Source organism: Rhinoraja longicauda, chromosome 4 (assembly GCF_053455715.1).
Source record: "Rhinoraja longicauda isolate Sanriku21f chromosome 4, sRhiLon1.1, whole genome shotgun sequence".
Lineage (NCBI taxonomy): Eukaryota > Metazoa > Chordata > Chondrichthyes > Rajiformes > Arhynchobatidae > Rhinoraja > Rhinoraja longicauda.
This window is the reverse complement of record NC_135956.1, coordinates 89,554,870-89,574,552: the sequence shown is the minus strand read 5'-3', so window position 1 is coordinate 89,574,552 and position 19,683 is coordinate 89,554,870. Positions and strand designations below refer to the sequence as shown.

The 19,683-nt window shown below is 47.5% G+C and overlaps 2 protein-coding genes across 3 annotated transcripts in view; one reads left to right on the top strand and one right to left on the bottom strand.

The window, feature by feature from the left end:
• Positions 1-18,774, bottom strand: part of kif9 (kinesin family member 9) — an 85,995-nt gene extending 67,221 nt beyond the window's left edge. The window contains exons 1-5 of the mRNA XM_078398344.1: positions 18,495-18,774; positions 9,913-10,014; positions 8,025-8,190; positions 5,624-5,730; positions 1,388-1,612 (exon numbers count right to left, since the gene is read on the bottom strand). Coding sequence (XP_078254470.1) covers positions 1,388-1,612; positions 5,624-5,730; positions 8,025-8,190; positions 9,913-9,993 — 579 coding nt within the window. The 5' untranslated portion in view covers positions 9,994-10,014; positions 18,495-18,774. The remainder of the gene's footprint in view (positions 1-1,387; positions 1,613-5,623; positions 5,731-8,024; positions 8,191-9,912; positions 10,015-18,494) is intronic.
• The window catches only part of LOC144593236 (D-serine dehydratase), a 555,040-nt gene that overhangs the window by 315,346 nt on the left and 220,011 nt on the right, over positions 1-19,683 (top strand). The window lies entirely within an intron of this gene.

Here is a 19,683-nt window from a genome sequence, read left to right as displayed (position 1 = left end):
TTTTTCCGCGAGTAGTGGCTCTACTCAACAACCAAAAGCCTGTCGTCTCTTTTTGCTCTGGTTTATTTCACTCACATGTTTAAACCGTAATGTTGTATTCATACTTTTTAAACGTTTTATGTTATATTTTTAATTGTTTACTGTATGTTCGTGTAGTTACTTGTGAGCGGAGCACCGAGGCACATTCCTTGTATGTGTACATACTTGGCCAATAAACTTATTCGTTCATTCATAAAATTACAATCCAAATCCAGCCCCTTCCTTAAACCTGCCCACCAATATGTTCTTGGGGAGAAGGCAGGAGAATGGATATAATAGGGAAAGATAGATCAGCCATGATTGAATGGCGGAGTAGACTTGATGGGACGAATGGCCTAATTCTGCTCCTATCACATGTGAATAATTACATACCCCAACTTCAGGCAATGATGGTCCAATTCTATACTACTATCATTGAGTCCGTCCTCACCTTCTCCATCATGGTCTGGTTTGGCTCAGCCACCAAGCACGACATCCGGAGGCTGCAAAGGATCGTTCGCACAGCTGAGAAGGTTGTTGGCTGCAACCTTCCCCCCATTGACGAACTGTACACTGCAAGGGCCAGGAAGCGAGCGGGCAAGATCATCTCTGACCCCTCTCACCCTGGCCACAAGCTCTTCGAAGCACTTCCCTATGGAAGGCGAGTCCGGACTGTCAAAGCAGCCACAGCCAGACATAAAAACAGCTTTTTTTCCTCGAGTGATCGTTCTACTCAACAACCAAAGTCTCTTATTTTGCTCTGGTTTATTTTCACCCACATGTTTAGACCATGATGGTGTATCCTTATTGTTTTGATGTGTTTATACACTGGAATTTAGAAGGATGAGAGGAGATCTTATCAAAACGTATAAGATTATTAAGGGGTTGGACACGTTAGAGACAAGAAACATGTTCCCAATGTTGGGGGAGTCCAGAACAAGGGGCCACAGTTTAAGAATAAGGGGTAGGCCATTTAGAACTGAGATGAGGAAAAACTTTTTCAGTCAGAGAGTTGTGAATCTGTGGAATTCTCTACCTCAGAAGGCAGTGGAGGCCAATTCTCTGAATGCATTAAAGAGAGAACTAGATAGAGCTCTTAAAGATAGCAGAGTCAGGGGGTATGGGGAGAAGGCAGGAACGGGGTACTGATTGAGAATGATCAGCCATGATCATATTGAATGGCGGTGCTGGCTCGAAAGGCCGAATGGCCTCCTCCTGCACCTATTGTCTATTGTCTATTGTCTATTCTTAATTGTTAACTGTATGTTTGTGTTGTCATTTGAGAGTGGAGCACCAAGACACATTCCTTGTATATGCACATACTTGGCCAATAAACTTATTAATTCATTCATTCAGCAATTCCACTCACCTCAAAGAGGTAGTTGAGGGCATCTTCCTCGGTGCTGACCATGTGAATGGAAAGCCCTTTGATGCGCACACCGTTGCTGTCCTCTGCTATCGTCATCTGTGCATCAGAGGTTGAGCCGTCACACATGGTGGACAGCAGGTCGTAGAGGGTCTCATTATAAATCTCCAGGTAAGAAACGTAGATGGTGAGGGCGAGGTCTGCCTGGTCTGCCACCTCTTTAAAAATCTGCAGACAAAGACAGTGCATCACTTTTCTTTGTGTTTCTGTTCCAGTTTATCCATCTTCTTAAGAGTCACAGAGTCATACAACAAGAAACAGGCCCTTCGGCCCAACTGGCCCGCACCAAACAAGATGCCTCATCCAAGCTCATCCCATCTCCCTGCGTTTGGCCCATATCTCTCTGAACATTTCCTATCCATGCACCTGTCCAAATGTCTTCGAAATGTTGTTATAGTTGATGATATGTGCACAAATGTAAGTTGTCATGTACTTAAAATGCATACTCTTTGGGCAAAGCCTCTGCTTTGAACAAAGCCCCTGGTTTGCACAAAGCAGAACCCAATTTTGTCTCATGATTACGTCAGATTACCCAACAGTATTGCCAATCACATCCTCCTGACTTTTTTTTACAGGGAATTTGGTGGGAGCAGCATCTTGAGCTATTTCAGCTCATCCCAATGAATGACTCAATGGCGTCTAAGGCCTGTCAGGGGTTATGGGGAGAAGGCAAGAGGATGTGACTGAGAGGGAAAGATACGATCGTACTAACAAGTTGGCATTGGAAACGTGGTGACTTTCTGTGTACTACCTCCACTTACACTACAGCCGTTGCACCTTTGTTAGTACGATCGTACTTATCAGTCATAAAGGTCATAAGCGATAAGAGCAGAATTAGGCCATTTGGCCCCACGAGTTCACTCCGCCATTCAATCATGGCTGACTTGGCCTCCACAGCCCTCTGTGGCAATGAGTTCCACAGATTAACTACCCTCTGACTAAAGAAGTTCCTCCTCACCTCCTTTCTAAAAGAGAGCCCTTTAATTCTGAGGCTGTGTCCTCTGGTCCTAGACTCTCCCACCAGTGGAAACATCCTTTCCACTTCCACTCTATCTCTGCTTTTCATTGCTCTGTAAGTTGCAATGAGGTCCCCCCTTCAACCTTCTAAACTCCAGCGAGTACAGGCCCAGTGCCGACAAACGCTCATCATATACTAACCCACTCATTCCTGGAATCATTCTTGTAAACCTCCTCTGGACCCTCTCCAAAGCCAGCACATCCTTCCTCAGATATGGGGCCCAAATTTGCTCAGACATAGTACTCCAAATGTGGCCTGATCAGAGCCTTTTAGAGTCTCAGCATCACATCTCTGTTTTTGTACTCATTGTAATAACTTTTTGATTTTTTTTTTTAGAGATACAGCGCAGAAACAGGCCCTTCGGCCCACCGGGTCCGTGCCGCCCAACGATCCCCGCACACTAACACTATCCTACACCCACTAGGGACAATTTTTACATTTGCCCAGCCAATTAACCTACATACCTGTACGTCTTTGGAGTGTGGGAGGAAACCGAAGATCTCGGAGAAAACCCACGCAGGTCACGGGGAGAACGTACAAACTCCGCACAGACAGCACCCGTAGTGGGGATGGAACCCGGGTCTCCGGCGCTGCATTCGCTGGAAGGCAGCAACTCTACCGCTGTGCCACCGTGACCGCCTATTGTCCCTAGTGTGTGTGTAGGATAGTATTAATATGCGGGGATCGCCGGTCGGCGCAGACCCGGTGGGCCGAAAGGGTCTGTTTCCGCGCTGTATCTCTAAACTAAACTGAACGAAACTATTGTCTTGTTTATCGAGGTACAATAAAAAGCTTTGTTTGCGTGCTATCCAGTCAAACAAAAGACTGTAAAGTATACAGAAAAAACTGTACATGATTATAATCAAATCATCCACAGTGCACAAAGGATAAAAGGTACAACATTTAGTGCAACATAAAGTCTGATACAGCTACTCTAGCACTTTGTGTTCTTTGCAAGATTCCAGCGTCTGCAGATTAGTTTAGTTTAGTTTAATGTCACTGTGTACGGAGGTACAGTGAAAAGCTTTTTTTTTAGTACTATCCAGTATACGTGATTACAATTAAGCCGTCCACAGTGTACAGATACAGGTTAACGGGAATAACATTTAGAGGAGATTAAGAATAAATGCTGGTGTTGGAGTAAATGTTTAAAAGAGTGGAGCGATTGTAATGAATGATTGCTGAGTTGATTATAGGAGCAAAGAGGTCCTTCTGCAGTTGTACAGGGCCCTAGTGAGACCACACCTGGTGTACTGTGTGTAGTTTTGGTCTCCAAATTTGAGGAAGGATATTCTTGCTATTGAGGGCGTGCAGCGTAGGTTTACTAGGTTAATTCCCGGAATGGCGGGACTGTCGTATGTTGAAAGACTGGAGCGACTAGGCTTGTATACACTGGAATTTAGAAGGATGAGAGGGGATCTTATCGAAACATAAAAGATTATTAAGGGGTTGGACACGTTAGAGGCAGAAAGCATGTTCCCAATGTTGGGGGAGTCCAGAACCAGGGGCCTCAGTTTACAAATAAGGGGTAGGCCATTTAGAACAGAGATGAGGAAAACCTTTTTCAGTCAGAGAGTTGTGAATCTGTGGAATTCTCTGCCTCAGAAGGCAGTGGAGGCCAATTCTCTGAATGCACTCAAGAGAGAGCTAGATAGAGCTCTTAAGGATAGTGGAGTCAGGGGGTATGGGGAGAAGGCAGGAACGGGGTACTGATTGAGAATGATCAGCCATGATCACATTGAATGGCGGTGCGTACAGGCTCGAAGGGCCAAATGGCCTCCTCCTGCACCTATTGTCTATTGTCTATTGATCTGATTCTGGGTGCGCAGAGAGTCGCCTGGCATCCTAGTGTCTCCACATGATCCAAGTGAAAGGCCTGGATAGAGTGGATGTGGAGAGGATGTTTCCACTTGTGGGACAGTCTAGGACCAGAGGTCATACAACAGCCTCAGAATTAAAGGACGCTCCTTTAGGAAGGAGATGAGGAGGAATTTCTTTAGTCAGAGGGTGGTGAACCTGTGGAATTCAGAACCACAGAAGGCCGTGGAGGCCGTCAATGGATAGTTTTAAGGCAGAGATAGACAGATTCTTGATTAGTACGGGTGGCGCAGCAGTAGAGTTGCTGCCTTACAGCGAATGCAGCGCCGGAGACTCAGGTTCGATCCCGACTACGGGCGCCGTCTGTACAGTGTTTGTACGTTCTCCCCGTGACCTGCGTGAGTTTTCTCCGAGATCTTCGGTTTCCTCCCACACTCCAATTGTCCCTAGTGTGTGTAGGATAGTGTTAGTGTGCGGGGATCGCTGGGCGGCGCGGACTCGGTGGGCCGAAGGGCCTGTTTCTGCGCTGTATCTCTAAATATAAAAAATAAAAAAATCTAAAAATCAAGGGTTATGGGGAAAAGGCAGGAGAATGGGGTTCGGAGGGAGAGATAGATCAGCCATGAATGAATGGTGGAGTAGACTTGATGGGCTGAATGGCCTAATTCCACTCCTATCACTTATGAGCATGAATAAACCTAAACTCAACTCTAAAATCGCTGGAATTTAGAAGATTGAGGGGGGATCTTATAGAAACCTACAAAATTCTTAAGGGGTTGGACAAGCTAGATGCAGGAAGATTGTTCCCGATGTTGGGGAAGTCCAGAACAAGGTGTCACAGTTTAAGGATAAGAGGGAAGTCTTTTAGGACCGAGATGAGAAGGTTTTTTTTCACACAGAGTGGTGAATCTGTGGAATTCTCTGCCACAGAAGGTAGTTGAGGCCAGTTCATTGGCTATATTTAAGAGGGAGTTAGATGTGGCCCTTGTGGCTAAAGGGATCAGGGGGTATGGAGAGAAGGCAGGTACGGGATACTGAGTTGGATGATCAGCCATGATCATATTGAATGGCGGTGCAGGCTCAAAGGGCCGAATGGCCTCCTCCTGCACCTATTTTCTATGTTTCTAAAATGTCTTCATTTCTCATCCTGATGCATACGGGGTGAGGAGGGAGAGATAGAGCAGCCATGAATGAATGGCAGAGTAGACTTGATGTGCCGAATGGCCTAATTCTGCTCCTATCACTTATGACCTTATAACAATGGTGTACCTGTGGCCAAAGTGAACAGGAGGGGAAATCGCAAAATCACTACTGATTTTTGTTCAGTTGCTGGAAATCAGTACCTGTTGAATTGCCCTGGGAATGATGCCACGGTATTCATATTTCTCCGTAGCTCCAGTCATCGTGTACGTTTTTCCAGCCCCCGTTTGGCCATAACACATTATTGTACCTGCGGGAAAAACGTGGTACAGTCTTGTCATTTGTACATGCCATTTCTTCCCCCGCCTCTCACATTTCCTGTACAAAGAAGCCTGATGTTTCTGGATATTACAGCTGTGGCTGTCTTAAGGCTGTACTTGTTCAATACAGCTGTAGGCCTGTATTCACTGGAGTTTAGAAGGATGAGAGGGGATCTTATCGAGATGCATAGAATAGAGGCCAAGTCAGTGGATATATTTAAGGCAAAGTAGATTTCTGATTACTGCGGGTGTCAGAGGTTACGGGGAGAAGGCAGGAGAATGGGGTTAGGAGGGAGAGATAAATCAGCCATGATTGAATGGCAGAGTAGACTTGATGGGCCAAATGGCCTAATTCTACTCCAATCACTTATGACCTTATGACCCGCAGTAGGATTGAACCCGAGTCTCTGGCGCTGTAAGGCAGCAACTCTACCGCTGCACCTCTGTGCCATCTCAAACATGCTAGCAATTCTAATACTTCATATCACTTATCATCGATGGGCTGGTCTCCACAGATAGCAACTGCACTGCCAACTAAAACGTTACTTCCTCATTCACACACTCGGAACGGGTGTCGCTTCTGCAGTTGTACAGGGCCTTAGTGAGACTGCACCTGGGTGCAGTTTTGGTCTCCAAATTTGAGGAAGCATATTCTTGCTATTGAGGGCGTGCAGCGTAGGTTTACTAGGTTAATTCCCGGAGTGGCGGGACTGTCACATGTTGAAAGACTGGAGCGACTAGGCTTGTATACACTGGAATTTAGAAGGATGCGAGGGGATCTTATCGAAAAATATAAGATTATTAAGGGGTTGGACACGTTAGAGGCAGGAAACATGTTCCCAATGTTGGGGGAGTCCAGAACCAGGGGCCACAGTTTAAGAATAAGGGGTAGGCCATTTAGAACGGAGATGAGGAAAAACTTTTTCAGTCAGAGAGTTGTGAATCTGTGGAATTCTCTGCCTCAGAAGGCAGTGGAGACCAATTCTCTGAATGCATTCAAGAGAGAGCTAGATAGAGCTCTTAAGGATAGCGGAGTCAGGGGGTATGGGGAGAAGGCAGAAACGGGGTATTGATTGAGAATGATCAGCCATGATCACATTGAATGGCGGTGCTGGCTCGAAGGGCCGAATGGCCTCCTCCTGCACCTATTGTCTGTTGTCTATTGTCTATTGCTTTTATTGTTGTCAGTTATGGGTTCTATGCCCTTTGAGATTTACCAACAAGAGATTAACAACAAGATTCTTATCCTCAGGTGGATAGTGTGTAAACACTCTGAAGAAGGGTCTCGACCCGAAACGTCACCTGTTCCTATTCTCCAGAGATGCTGTCTCAGAATCTCCTTTAGGAAGGAGATGAGGAGGAATTTCTTTAGTCGTCTCCAATGAGATAGATGGTAGTTCATGACTGCTCACTAGTTAGTGAGAGGCTGGTTCTGTTGCCTGATAACAGCTGGGAATAAATTATCCCTGAATCTGGAGCTGTGCGTTTCCACACGTCGGTACTTGCCTAATGGGAGCGGGGAGGAGAGGGAGTGACCGGGGGTGAGACTGGTCCTTGTACCTTGATGGGCTTAGGAGGGAGAGATAGATCAGCCATGATTGAATGGAGGGGTAGACTTGATGGGCCGAATGGCCTAGTTCTGCTCCTAATACCATTAAGTCCTGGCTTCATTGCAGTTAAATAGAACACTTAGACCTACGATAGACACAAAAAGCTGGAGTAACCCAGCCGGGCAGGCAGCATCTGTTGAGAGAAGGAATAGGTGACGTTTCAGGTCGAGACCCTTCTTCAGACTAAAGAAATATCACCCATTCCATCTCTCCAGCATTTTGTGTCTATCTTCGGTTTAAACCGGCATCTGCAGTTCCTTGCTGCACATAGAAACATAGAAAATAGGTGGAGTAGGCCATTCGGCCCTTCGAGCCTGTACGCACCGCCATTCAATATGATCATGGCTGATCATCCAACTCAGTATCCCGTACCTGCCTTCTCTCTATACCCCCTGATCCCTTTAGCCACAAGGGCCACATCTAACTCCCTCTTAAATATAGCCAATGAACTGGCCTCAACTACCTTCTGTGGCAGAGAATTCCACAGATTCACCACTCTCTGTGTGAAGAAATGTTTTCTCATCTCGGTCCTAAAGGACTTCCCCATTATCCTTAAGCTGTGACCCCTTGTTCTGGACTTCCCCAACATCGGGAACAATCTTCCCGCACCTAGCCTCTCCAACCCCTTAAGAATGTTATATGTTTCTATAAGACCCCCCCTCAGTCCCACGTACTGCTGAAGCCGTTGATTGTGCTGGCGACGGCTGTCTTGGCTACAGCAGTGTACACAACCTCCTGTGGTACATCGTGGAGAATCCCATCCACTTTGAACATCCAGTCGCGGTGCTGATTGTTGACCACCTCCTTACGCTGGTCCCGCCTGGTGTGGATCTTTAATGCCTGCAGCCAGAGGATGCGTATTAAAAACAGAGAATCTGTTTAGGATTGTTCATTAGGCTATTACAATTGCTAATATCCCGGAGGTTAATCCGCTGAGGTTACATATTGGCCTGAATTCAGAGGTTCAAAAGTCAGAGTAGAATTAAACCATTAGGCCCAATGAGTCTACTCCTCCATCGGCGAGACCAAGCGCAGGCTCGGCGATCGTTTCGCTGAATCACCTCCGCTCAGTCCGTCTTAACCTACCTGATCTCCCGGTGGCTCAGCACTTCAACTCCCCCTCCCACTCCCAATCTGACCTTTCAGTCCTGGGCCTCCTCCATTGTCAGAGTGAGGCCCAGCGCAAATTGGAGGAACAGCACCTCATATTTCACTTGGGCAGCTCACACCCCAGCGGTGTGAACAGTGACTTCTCTAACTTCAGATAGTCCCTGCTTCCCCTCTCTGTCCCCTCTCCCTTCCCAGTTCTCCCACTAGTCTTCCTGTCTGCGACTACATCCCATCTCTGTCCCGCCCCCTCCCCTGACATCAGTCTGAAGAAGGGTCTCAACCCGAAACGTCACCCATTCCTTCTCTCCCTAGATGCTGCCTGACCCGCTGAGTTACTCCAGCATTTTGTGTCCACCCGCCATTCAATCACGGCTGATCTCTTTCTCCCTCCAAACCCCATTCTCCTGCCTTCTCCCCATAACCCCTGACACCTGTACTAATCATGAATCTATCTATCTCTACCTTACAAATATCCACTGACGGCCTCCACAGCCTTCCGTGGCAATAAATTCCACAGGTTCACCACCCTGACTAAAGAAATTCCTCATCCTTTTAAAGGAACGTTCTTCTCTCTGGTCCTAGACTCTCCCACTAGTGGAAACATTTCTCTCCACATCCACTCTATCCAGGCCTTTCACTATTCGGTAAGTTTCAATGAGGTCCCCCCTCATCCTTCTAAACTCCAGTACAGGCCCAGTGTCGTCAAACGCTCATTTGACATGTGATGGACTGAGAGATGTTTTGTACTCATAATTGATATATTCTCCAATGTTAATTGGATTTTCACAATTTTTTCTTCTCCATTAAAATGAATCTCACTATGGTCTTCCTTGTATACACTGGAATTTAGAAGGATGAGAGGGGATCTTATCGAAACGTATAAGATTATTAAGGGGTTGGATACGTCAGAGGCAGGAAACATGTTCCCAATGTTGGGGGAGTCCAGAACAAGGGGCCACAGTTTAAGAATAAGGGGCAGGCCATTTAGAACGGAGATGAGGAAAAACTTTTTCAGTCAGAGAGTTGTGAATCTGTGGAATTCTCTGCCTCAGAAGGCAGTGGAGACCAATTCTCTGAATGCATTCAAGAGAGAGCTAGATAGAGCTCTTAAGGATAGCGGAGTCAGGGGGTACGGGGAGAAGGCAGGAACGGGGTACTGATTGAGAATGATCAGCCATGATCACATTGAATGGCGGTGCTGGCTCGAAGGGCCAAATGGCCTCCTCCTGCACCTATTGTCTATTTCTCTCCACATCCACTCTCTGCAGGCCTTTCACTATTCGGTAAGTTTCAGTGAGGTCCCCCCTCATCCTTCTAAACTCCAATACAGGCCCTGAGAGATATTTTGTACTCATAATTGATATATTCTCCAATGTTAATTGGATTTTCACCACTTTTTTCTTCTCTGTTAAAATGAACCTCTCTGTGGTCTTCCACAGTAATCGTACTTACGTTGTCGTCAGGGGAACACTCGATCATATCTGACGCAAAGCTCGTTGTTGTCCTGATTCTCACGAGCACTTTCACACCCATATTTGTGCTGCCCTTGTGTGACTGAAAGTGCAAAGAAGAACATTGGAGAACAGTGTGTTAGATGATGATGATGATGATGATGATGATGATGATGATGATGATGATGATGATGATGATGATACCTTATCGTCACTTGTCCCTGGCTAGGTACAGTGAAATAAATTCTTTGTTTTAGCATTCAAAAAAACACAAAAGAGTCGCCACAGAGTTACCAAAAGCAGTACTCATCCCCTCTCCGCCTTGGCCTCCCCACCCCTGGTCCCCCTTAGTACTCGGGTTCAATCCTGACCTCGGGAGTTGTCTCTGTGGGGTCTGTATGTACCCCCTTTGACTGTATGTGTTTCTTCCTGATGCTTCGATTTCCTCCCATTTCCCTAAAGGTTTGGAGGTTAATTAGTCTCTGGTATCAGATATTCCACCAGTTTGAAACCTTGAAGATTCTGGCAATGCAATAATCGCATTCTTGGAATGGGTTTGTCATCATGACCCATTGCTTTGTGACGCTCCCAGACTGAGGTTCCGTTGATTTGTTTTGAACGCAGAACAGCACAGTGATGCAACTGGTAGAGACAATAGAACTCAGAAATGGAACTCAGAAATGAGAAAGGCTTAGCAACACTTATAGGGGTGTATTATAGACCGCCAAATAGGGAACGAGAATTGGAAGAGCAAATATGTAAGGAGATAGCAGATATTAGTAGTAAGCACAGAGTAGTGATTGTGGGTGATTTCAATTTTCCGTACATAGACGGAATCACATTCTGTTAAAGGGCTGGATGGTTTGGAGTTTGTAAAATATGTGCAGGATAGTTTTTTGCAGCAATACGTAGAGGTACCTACCAGAGAAGGGGCAGTGTTGGACCTCCTGTTAGGAAATGAGACGGGTCAGGTGACGGAGGTAAGTGTTGAGGAACACTTTGGGTCTAGTGATCACAATGCCATTAGTTTCAATATAATTATGGAGAAGGTCAAATCTGGACCATGGGTTGAGATTTTGGATTGGAGAAAGGCTAATTTTGAGGAGATGAGAAAGGATTTAAAAGGAGTGAAATGGGACATTTTGTTTTATGAAAAGGATATAATAGAGAAATGGAGGATATTTAAAGGTGAAATTTTGAGAGTACAGAGTCTTTATGTCGCTGTTCGGTGGAAAGGAAAGAATAATAATTTGAAAGAGCCGTGGTTTTCCAGGGAAATTGGACACTTGGTTCGGAAAAAGAGGGAGATATAGAAAAAGATGGCGGCACGGTAGCGCAGCGGTAGAGTTGCTGCTTTACAGCGAATGCAGCGCCGTCGACTCAGGTTCGATCCTGACTACGGGTGCTGCACTGTAAGGAGTTTGTACGTTCTCCCCGTGACCTGCGTGGGTTTTCTCCGAGATCTTCGGTTTCCTCCCACACTCCAAAGACGTACAGGTATGTAGGTTAATTGGCTGGGTAAATGTAAAAAAAAAAAAAATTGTCCCTAGTGGGTGTAGGATAGTGTTAATGTGCGGGGATCACTGGGCGGCACGGACTTGGTGGGTCGAAAAGGCCTGTTTCCGGCTGTATATATATGATATGATATGATATATACAATAAATATAAGCGGCAGGGAGTAAATGAGGTTCTTGAGGAATATAAAGAATGTAAAAGGAATCTTAAGAAGGAAATTAGAAAAGCGAAAAAGAGATATGAGGTTGCTTTGGCAAGTAATGTAAAAGTAAACCCCAAGGGGTTCTACAGATATGTCAATAGCAAAAGGATAGCGAGGGATAAAATTGGTCCATTAGAGAGTCAGAGTGGACAGCTATGTGCTGAGCCGGAAGAAATGGGGGAGATATTAAACAATTTCTTTTCTTCGGTATTCACCGAGGAGAAGGATATTGAATTATGTGAGGTAAGCGAAACAAGTAGAGTAGTGATGGAAATTATGAGGATTAAAGAAGAGGAGGTAAGGGCACTTTTGAAAAATATAAAAGTGGATAAGTCTCCAGGTCCTGATAGGATATTCCCTGGGACATTGAGGGAAGTTAGTGCAGAAATAGCAGGGGCTATGACGGAAATATTTCAAACGTCATTAGAAACGGGGATGGTGCCGGAAGATTGGCGCATTGTGCATGTAGTGCCTTTGTTTAAAAAAGGTTCTAAAGGTAAACCTAGCAATTATAGACCTGTTAGTTTGACGTCTGTGGTGGGAAAATTAATGGAAAAGATACTTAGGGACAATATATATAATCACATGGATAAACAAGGCCTGATTAGGAACAGTCAACATGGATTTGTGCCTGGAAGGTCATGTTTGACTAATCTACTTGAATTTTTTGAAGAGGTTACCAGGGAAATTGATAAGGGCAAGGCTGTGGATGTTGTCTATATGGACTTTAGTAAGGCATTTGACAAGGTTCCACATGGAAGGTTGATTAAGAAGGTTAAATCGTTGGGTATTAATAGTGAGGTTGCAAGATGGATTCAACAATGGCTGAATGGGAGATACCAGAGGGTAATGGTTGACAACTGTATGTCAGGTTGGAGGCCAGTGTCTAGTGGAGTACCCCAAGGATCTGTGTTGGGTCCACTGTTGTTTGTCATTTACATTAATGATCTGGATGATGGTGTGGCAAATTGGATTAGTAAGTATGCAGATGATACTAAGATAGGTGGTGTAGTTAATAATGAAGTCGATTTTCAAAGTCTACAGAGAGACTTGGGCCTTTTGGAAGGGTGGGCTGAAAGATGGCAGATGGAGTTTAATGCTGATAAGTGTGAGGTGCTGCATTTTGGTAGGACAAATCAAAATAGGACGTACAGGGTAAATGGTAGGGAACTGAGGAATGCAGTGGAACAGAGGGATCTGGGAATAACTGTGCATTGTTCCTTGAAGGTGGAATCTCATGTGGATAGGGTGGTGAAGAAGGCGTTTGGTATGCTTGCCTTTATAAATCAGAGCATCGAATATAGAAGTTGGGATGTAATGTTGAAATTGTACAGGGCATTGGTGAGGCCGAATCTGGAGTATGGTGTGCAGTTCTGGTCGCCAAATTATAGGAAGGATGTCGACAAAATGGAGAGGGTACAGAGGAGATTTACTAGAATGTTGCCTGGGTTTCAGCACTTAAGCTACAGAGAGAGGTTGAACAGGTTGGGTCTTTATTCTTTGGAGCATAGAAGGTTGAGGAGGGACTTGATAGAGGTTTTTAAAATTTTAAGAGGGACGGACAGAGTTGACGCTTTTCCCTTTGAGAGTGGGGAAGATTCCAACAAGGGGACATAACTTCAGAATTAAGGGACAAAAGTTTAGGGGTAACATGAGGGGTAACTTCTTTACTCAGGGGTGGAGGCTGTGTGGAATGAGCTTCGATTTTTATTATTTAAGAGTAAATTGGATAGGTATATGGATGGGAGGGGATTGGAGGGTTATGGTCTGAGAGCAGGTAGATGAGACTAGGTCAGAGAAAGTGGTCGGCGTGGACTGGTAGGGCCGAACGGGCCTGTTTCCGTGCTGTAATTGTTATATGGTTATATGGTTAATAGGTGCAGGAGGAGGCCATTCGGCCCTTCGAGCCAGCACCGCCATTTTGTGTGTTCTCCATGTGACCCACATGGGTTTTCCCTGAGTGCTCCAGTTTCCTCCACATCCCAAAGAGTTTAATTTTAGGTTAATTGGCCCTCTGCAAATTGCCCCTGGTGTGGTCACGGTGGCGCAGCAGTAGAGTTGCCGCCTTACAGCGATTGCATCGCTGGAGACCCGGGATCCATCCCGACTACGGGTGCCGTCTGTACGGAGTTTGTACGTTCTCCCCGTGACCTGCGTGGGTTTTCTTCGAGTTCTCCGGTTTCCTCCCACACTCCAAAGACGTACAGGTTTGTAGGTTAATTGGCTTGGTGTACATGTAAATTGTCCGTAGCGTGTGTGGGATAGTGTTAATGTGCGGGGATCGCTGGTCGGTGCGGACTCGGTGGGCCGAAGGGCCTGTTTCCGCGCCGTATCTCTAAACTAATTGCTGAGCACACGTGAGGCACAGCGCGCGTTGCAGAGGATCAATAGACAATAGGTGCAGGAGGATGCCATTCGGCCCTTCGAATCAGCACCACCATTCAATGTGATCACGGCTGATCATTTTCAATCAATACCCCGTTCCTGCCTTCTCCCCACACCCCCTGACTCCGCTATCCTTAAGAGCTCTATCTAGCTTTCTCTTGAATGCATTCAGAGAATTGGCCTCCACTGCCTTCTGAGGCAGAGAATTCCACAGATTCACAACTCTCTGACTGAAAAAGTTTTTCCTCATCTCAGTTCTAAATGGCCTACCCCTTATTCTTAAACTGTGGCCCCTGGTTCTGGACTCCCCCAACATGTTTCCTGCCTCTAACGTGTCCAACCCCTTAATAATCTTATACGTTTCGATAAGATCTCCTCTCATCCTTCTAAATTCCAGTGTATACAAGCCTAGTCGCTCCAGTCTTTCAACATATGATAGTCCTGCCATTCCGGGTATTAACCTAGTAAACCTACGCTGCACGCCCTCAATAGCAAGAATATCCTTCCTCAACCCACGCAAAGCTGCAGGCCAGGCCCGAGTCCCAGGACGGGTACTTAAGGACTGTGCTGACCAGCTTGCTGGAGTATCCACGAACATCTTCAACCTGTCTTTATCTCTGGCAACGGTCCCGAAGTCGGCCACCATAGTGCCGGTGCCGAAACAGGCAAGCATCAGCAGCCTGAACGACCACCGCCCGGTTGCCCTCACTCCGATCATTATGAAGTGCTTTGAAAGGTTGGTCCTCTCCCACATCAAAGCCACCATCCCTGCCTCACTAGACCCACACCATATCATATCATATCATATCATATATATACAGCCAGAAACAGGCCTTTTCGGCCCTCCAAGTCCGTGCCGCCCAGCAATCCCCATACATTAACACTATCCTACACCCACTAGGGACAATTTTTACATTTACCCAGCCAATTAACCTACATACCTGTACGTCTTTGGAGTGTGGGAGGAAACCGAAGATCTCGGAGAAAACCCACGCAGGTCACGGGGAGAACGTACAAACTCCTTACAGTGCAGCACCCGTAGTCAGGATCGAACCTGAGTCTCCGGCGTTGCATTCGCTGTAAAGCAGCAACTCTACCGCTGCGCTACCGTGCCGCCCAGTTTGCATACAGAGCGAATAGATCCACAGAGGACGCCATCTCAATAGACAATAGACAATAGGTGCAGGAGGAGGCCATTCGGCCCTTCGAGCCAGCACCGCCATTCAATGTGATCGTGGCTGATCATTCTCAATCAGTACCCCGTTCCTGCCTTCTCCCCGTACCCCCTGACTCCGCTATCCTTAAGAGCTCTATCTTGCTCTCTCTTGAATGCATTCAGAGAATTGGCCTCCACTGCCTTCTGAGGCAGAGAATTCCACAGATTCACAACTCTCTGACTGAAAAAGTTTTTCCTCATCTCAGTTCTAAATGGCCTACCCCTTACTCTTAAACTGTGGCCCCTTGTTCTGGACTCCCCTGGCTCTTCATACCTTCCTGACTAACCTGGAGAGACAGGGCACTTACGTGAGGATGATATTCATAGACTATAGCTCTGCCTTCAACACAGACATCCCCACCAAGCTCATCTCCAAACCCCACCAGCTAGGCCTCAGTTCGCATCTATGCAACTGGATCCTGAATTTCCTGTAACTTGACCAAAAATATTGGTCCCTGAATATAATATGCAGCAACCAATAAAGACTGTATAATTAAACTAAACTGTGTTGGATGGCATGCAAAGCAAAGCTTTCCACTGAAGCTCAGTAAACAAGACAATAATACACGCAGGCCAGTGGGACTAGACTAGGTGGGGCATGTTGGTTGACATGGGCAAGTTGGACCGAAGGGACTGTTTCTGATCTGTACAACTCGACGACTATGAATAAACAACACTAAACTGACTGGATAGCAAGCAAAGCAAAGCTTTTCCCTGCAGCTCGGTATAAGTGATAATAATAAACCTAATGTAAACTAGGTACACCGAAGAAAGACCAAATGCTGGAGTAACTCAGCGGGTCAGGCAGCATCTCTGGAGAAAAGGAAAAGGTGATGTTTCAGGTTGAGACCCTTCCTCAATTTGAAAACGACACTAATCGAGACACAAAATGCTGGCGTGACTCAGCGGGACAGGCAGCATCACTGGAGAGAAGGAATGGGTGATGTTTGGGGTTGAGAGTCAGGGGAGAGGGAGACACAGAAGTATGGAAGGGCAGGGTGCAAAAACGAGAGATCAAAGGGGGCGAAGGTCATGGAAAGTGTAGAATAGATCAATGTTAGCTGAGAGGAAGGTGACAACGAAGCAAACAAGGAACAGTCTGAAGAAGAGTCTTGGCCCGAAACATCACCCATTCTTTTTATCCGGAGATGCTGCCTGTAACCTGAGTTACACCAGGATTTTAGTCTAGAGATACAGATACAGCACGGAAACAGGCCCTTTGGCTCACCGGGTCCGCGCTAACCAGTGATCCCCACACATTAACACTATCCTACACCCACTAGGGACAATTTTTACATTTACGCAGCCAATTAACCTACAAACCTGCACGTCTTTGGAGTGTGGGAGGAAACCGAAGATCTCGGAGAAACCCACGCAGGTCACGGGGAGAACGTACAAACTCCATACAGACAGCACCCGTAGTCGGGATGGAACCCAGGTCTCCGGCGCTGCATTCGCTGTAATGCAGCAACTCTACTGCTGCGCCACCGTGACCGTGATGGGGATGCGAAGCTTCCCCCAAATCCCAATATTTCACCCTCTGGTCCGAGCGATAGAAACGCACCCTGGAACACAGGGATTCATCGCAGGGAATTCAACGACAGTTCATGGCAATGAACCAGCAGAGGGCAATGTTCCCCAGGCCTCCCACAGCATCTGACCATGACTTTCTCTCAGGGAAAAAATGGTAACAGTAGTCCAGGAAAACTATACCAGTCAATAGACAATTGACAATAGATAATAGGTGCAGGAGGAGGCCATTCGGCCCTTCGAGCCAGCACCGCCATTCAATGTGATCATGGCTGATCATTCTCAATCAGTACCCTGTTCCTGCCTTCTCCCCATACCCCCTGACTCCGCTATCCTTAAGAGCTCTATCTAGCTCTCTCTTGAATGCATTCAGAGAACTGGCCTCCACTGCCTCCTTTTGTGTCTACCTTGTGTGTAAGCCAGCATCTGCAGTTCCTTCCTACAAACGACACGAAACTGTTTGGGTAGGAATGGAAAGCAAAGCTGTTCCCCAAACTCTATCTCCGTTACCTTTCTGCCTTCCGCAGAGACCGTTCCCTCCGCAACTCCCTGGTTAACTCATCCCTTCCCACCCAAACCACCCCCTGCCCAGGTACCTTCCCCTGCAACCGCAGCAGATGCAACACCTGTCCCTACACCTCCTCCCTCGACTCCGTCCAGGGACCGCAACAGTCCTTTCAGGTTCAGCAGAGGTTCACTTGCACCTCCTCCAACCTCATCTACTGTATCCGTTGTTCAAGATGTAGACTCTTATACATCAGCGAGACCAAACGCAGACTGGGCCATCGTTTTGCGGAACACCTTCGCTCAGCCGGCGTGAACCAACCTGATCTCCCAGTTGCTGGACACTTTAATTCTCCTTCCCATTCCTACACGGACCTTTCTGTTCTCGGCCTCCTCCATTGACAGAGTGAGGCCAAACACAAATTGGAGGAACAGCGCCTCATATTTCGCTTGGGCAGCTTACACCCGTGGTATGAACATTGATTTCTCTCACCTCAGGTAGCCCCGACATTTCCTCTCTCTCTATCCCTCTCCCACCCAAGTCGCACCAGCTTCTCGTTCTCACCCAACAAACAGCTAACAATGGCCGGTCTCCTTTGTCATCGTTACTTTTTTGCATATCTTTCATTCATTGATCTTCGTCTCTCCACGTCACCGTCTGTATCTCTCGTTTCCCTTCATCCCTAACCACTCTCGACCCAAAACATTCAAGAGAGAGGTAGATAGAGCTCTTAAGGATAGCGGAGTCAGGGGGTACGGGGAGAAGGCAGGAACGGGGTACTGATTGAGAATGATCAGCCATGATCACATTGAATGGCGGTGCTGGCTCGAAGGGCCGAATGGCCTCCTCCTGCACCCATTGTCTATTGTCTAAAACGTCACCCATTCCTTCTCTCCAGAGATGCTGCCTGTCCCGCTTGAGTTACTCCAGCTTTTTCTGTCTATCTTCTTTAAACTCTAACCTCTTAAAAACTGGGTGGGAAAAGTGAGCATAGAAACATAGACAATAGGTGCAGGAGGAGGCCATTCGGCCCTTCGGAGCCAGCGCCGCCATTCAATGTGATCATGGCTGATCATTCTCACTCAGTACCCCGTTCCTGCCTTCTCCCCACATAATTATCCCTTGATTCTGTCAGCCCCAAGATCTAACTCTCTCCTTGAAGTATTGCAGCAACCTTCCTGGCTTTGTTGGGTTTGTGGGGAGGGTGTGAGTGTGATGTTGTAGACTTACTCTCCCGGGACGTCCTCGGCCTCCCTGCTCTGCTCTGCTCTCCTCTCCTCTCCGAGGCCGGGGCCCGGCGTCTCCCTGTGGACACCGTCGCCATGGCAACCGCACCAGGCTTCTCAGCGCCCACTAGGCCGCTCACTCTCCCTTGTGCTCTGACCCCACCGAGTCCATCGCCGGCCTGTTGCTATTTCTTTTCCCACCCGGCCCCGTTCCTCCCGCTCGCATGTTTAGAGGGGGGGGGGAGAGTTATCATTAAGGCGCCATGGATCGGTTGCCGTGGTGACGGGCGCTCCAGGGCCTCGGGTTGCATTGTGACGTGGGCGCCAGGTCTCGGGTTGCCGTGGTGACGGACGCCGGGTCCTCGGGTTACCGTGGTGACGTGGGCGCTCCACGTCTCGGGTTGCCGTGGTGACGAGCGCTCCAGGTCTCGGGTTGCCGTGGTGATGGGCGCTGGGGGATCGGGTTGCCGTGGTGACGGGCGTTGGGGGATCGGGTTGCCGTGGTGACGGGCGCCGGGGTTTCGGGTTGCCGTGATGACAGGCACTTTGGGGATCGGGTTGCCATGGTGAAGGTCGCTTTGGGGATTGGATTGCCGTGGTGACGGGCGCCGGGGTTTCGGGTTGCCGTGGTGACGGGCGCCAGGGGCCTCGGGTTGTTGTGGTGACGGGCGCTCCAGGTCTCGGGTTGCCGTGGTGACGGGCGCTCCAGGTCTCGGGTTGCTGTGGTGACAGGCGCTCCAGGTCTCGGGTTGTCGTCGTGATGGGTCTCGGGTTGTCGTGGCGACGGGAGCCGGGGCCTCGGGTTGTCGTGGCGACGGGCGATGGAGGTCACGCGGTCCCGTCTGTTGCGTCACCACTTGCCTTTCCAGGGGCATCTCCCGCCACAGATGCTGACTGACCACGAGGATAGACAGACAAAGCTGGAGCAACTCAGCGGGGCAGGCAGCACCAAAGATACTAGAGGAGTAAGATAGACCACTCGACTCTAAAAACCGTAGTGGGTCATGAGTACATTTCAGCGCCATTTTAGTAAGCAGATTCTGAGTGTTAGACTGGGCAGTGTTCACAACTCTCTGCGATTTCTTCGTATATAAAATGTTTGCAAACAATTATTTTTGTTCAACCTCTTGGATAAGTTGACAGTTGACATTTATAACTATTTCATGAAGAGTTGCTGCTTTGAGATCTTTAAA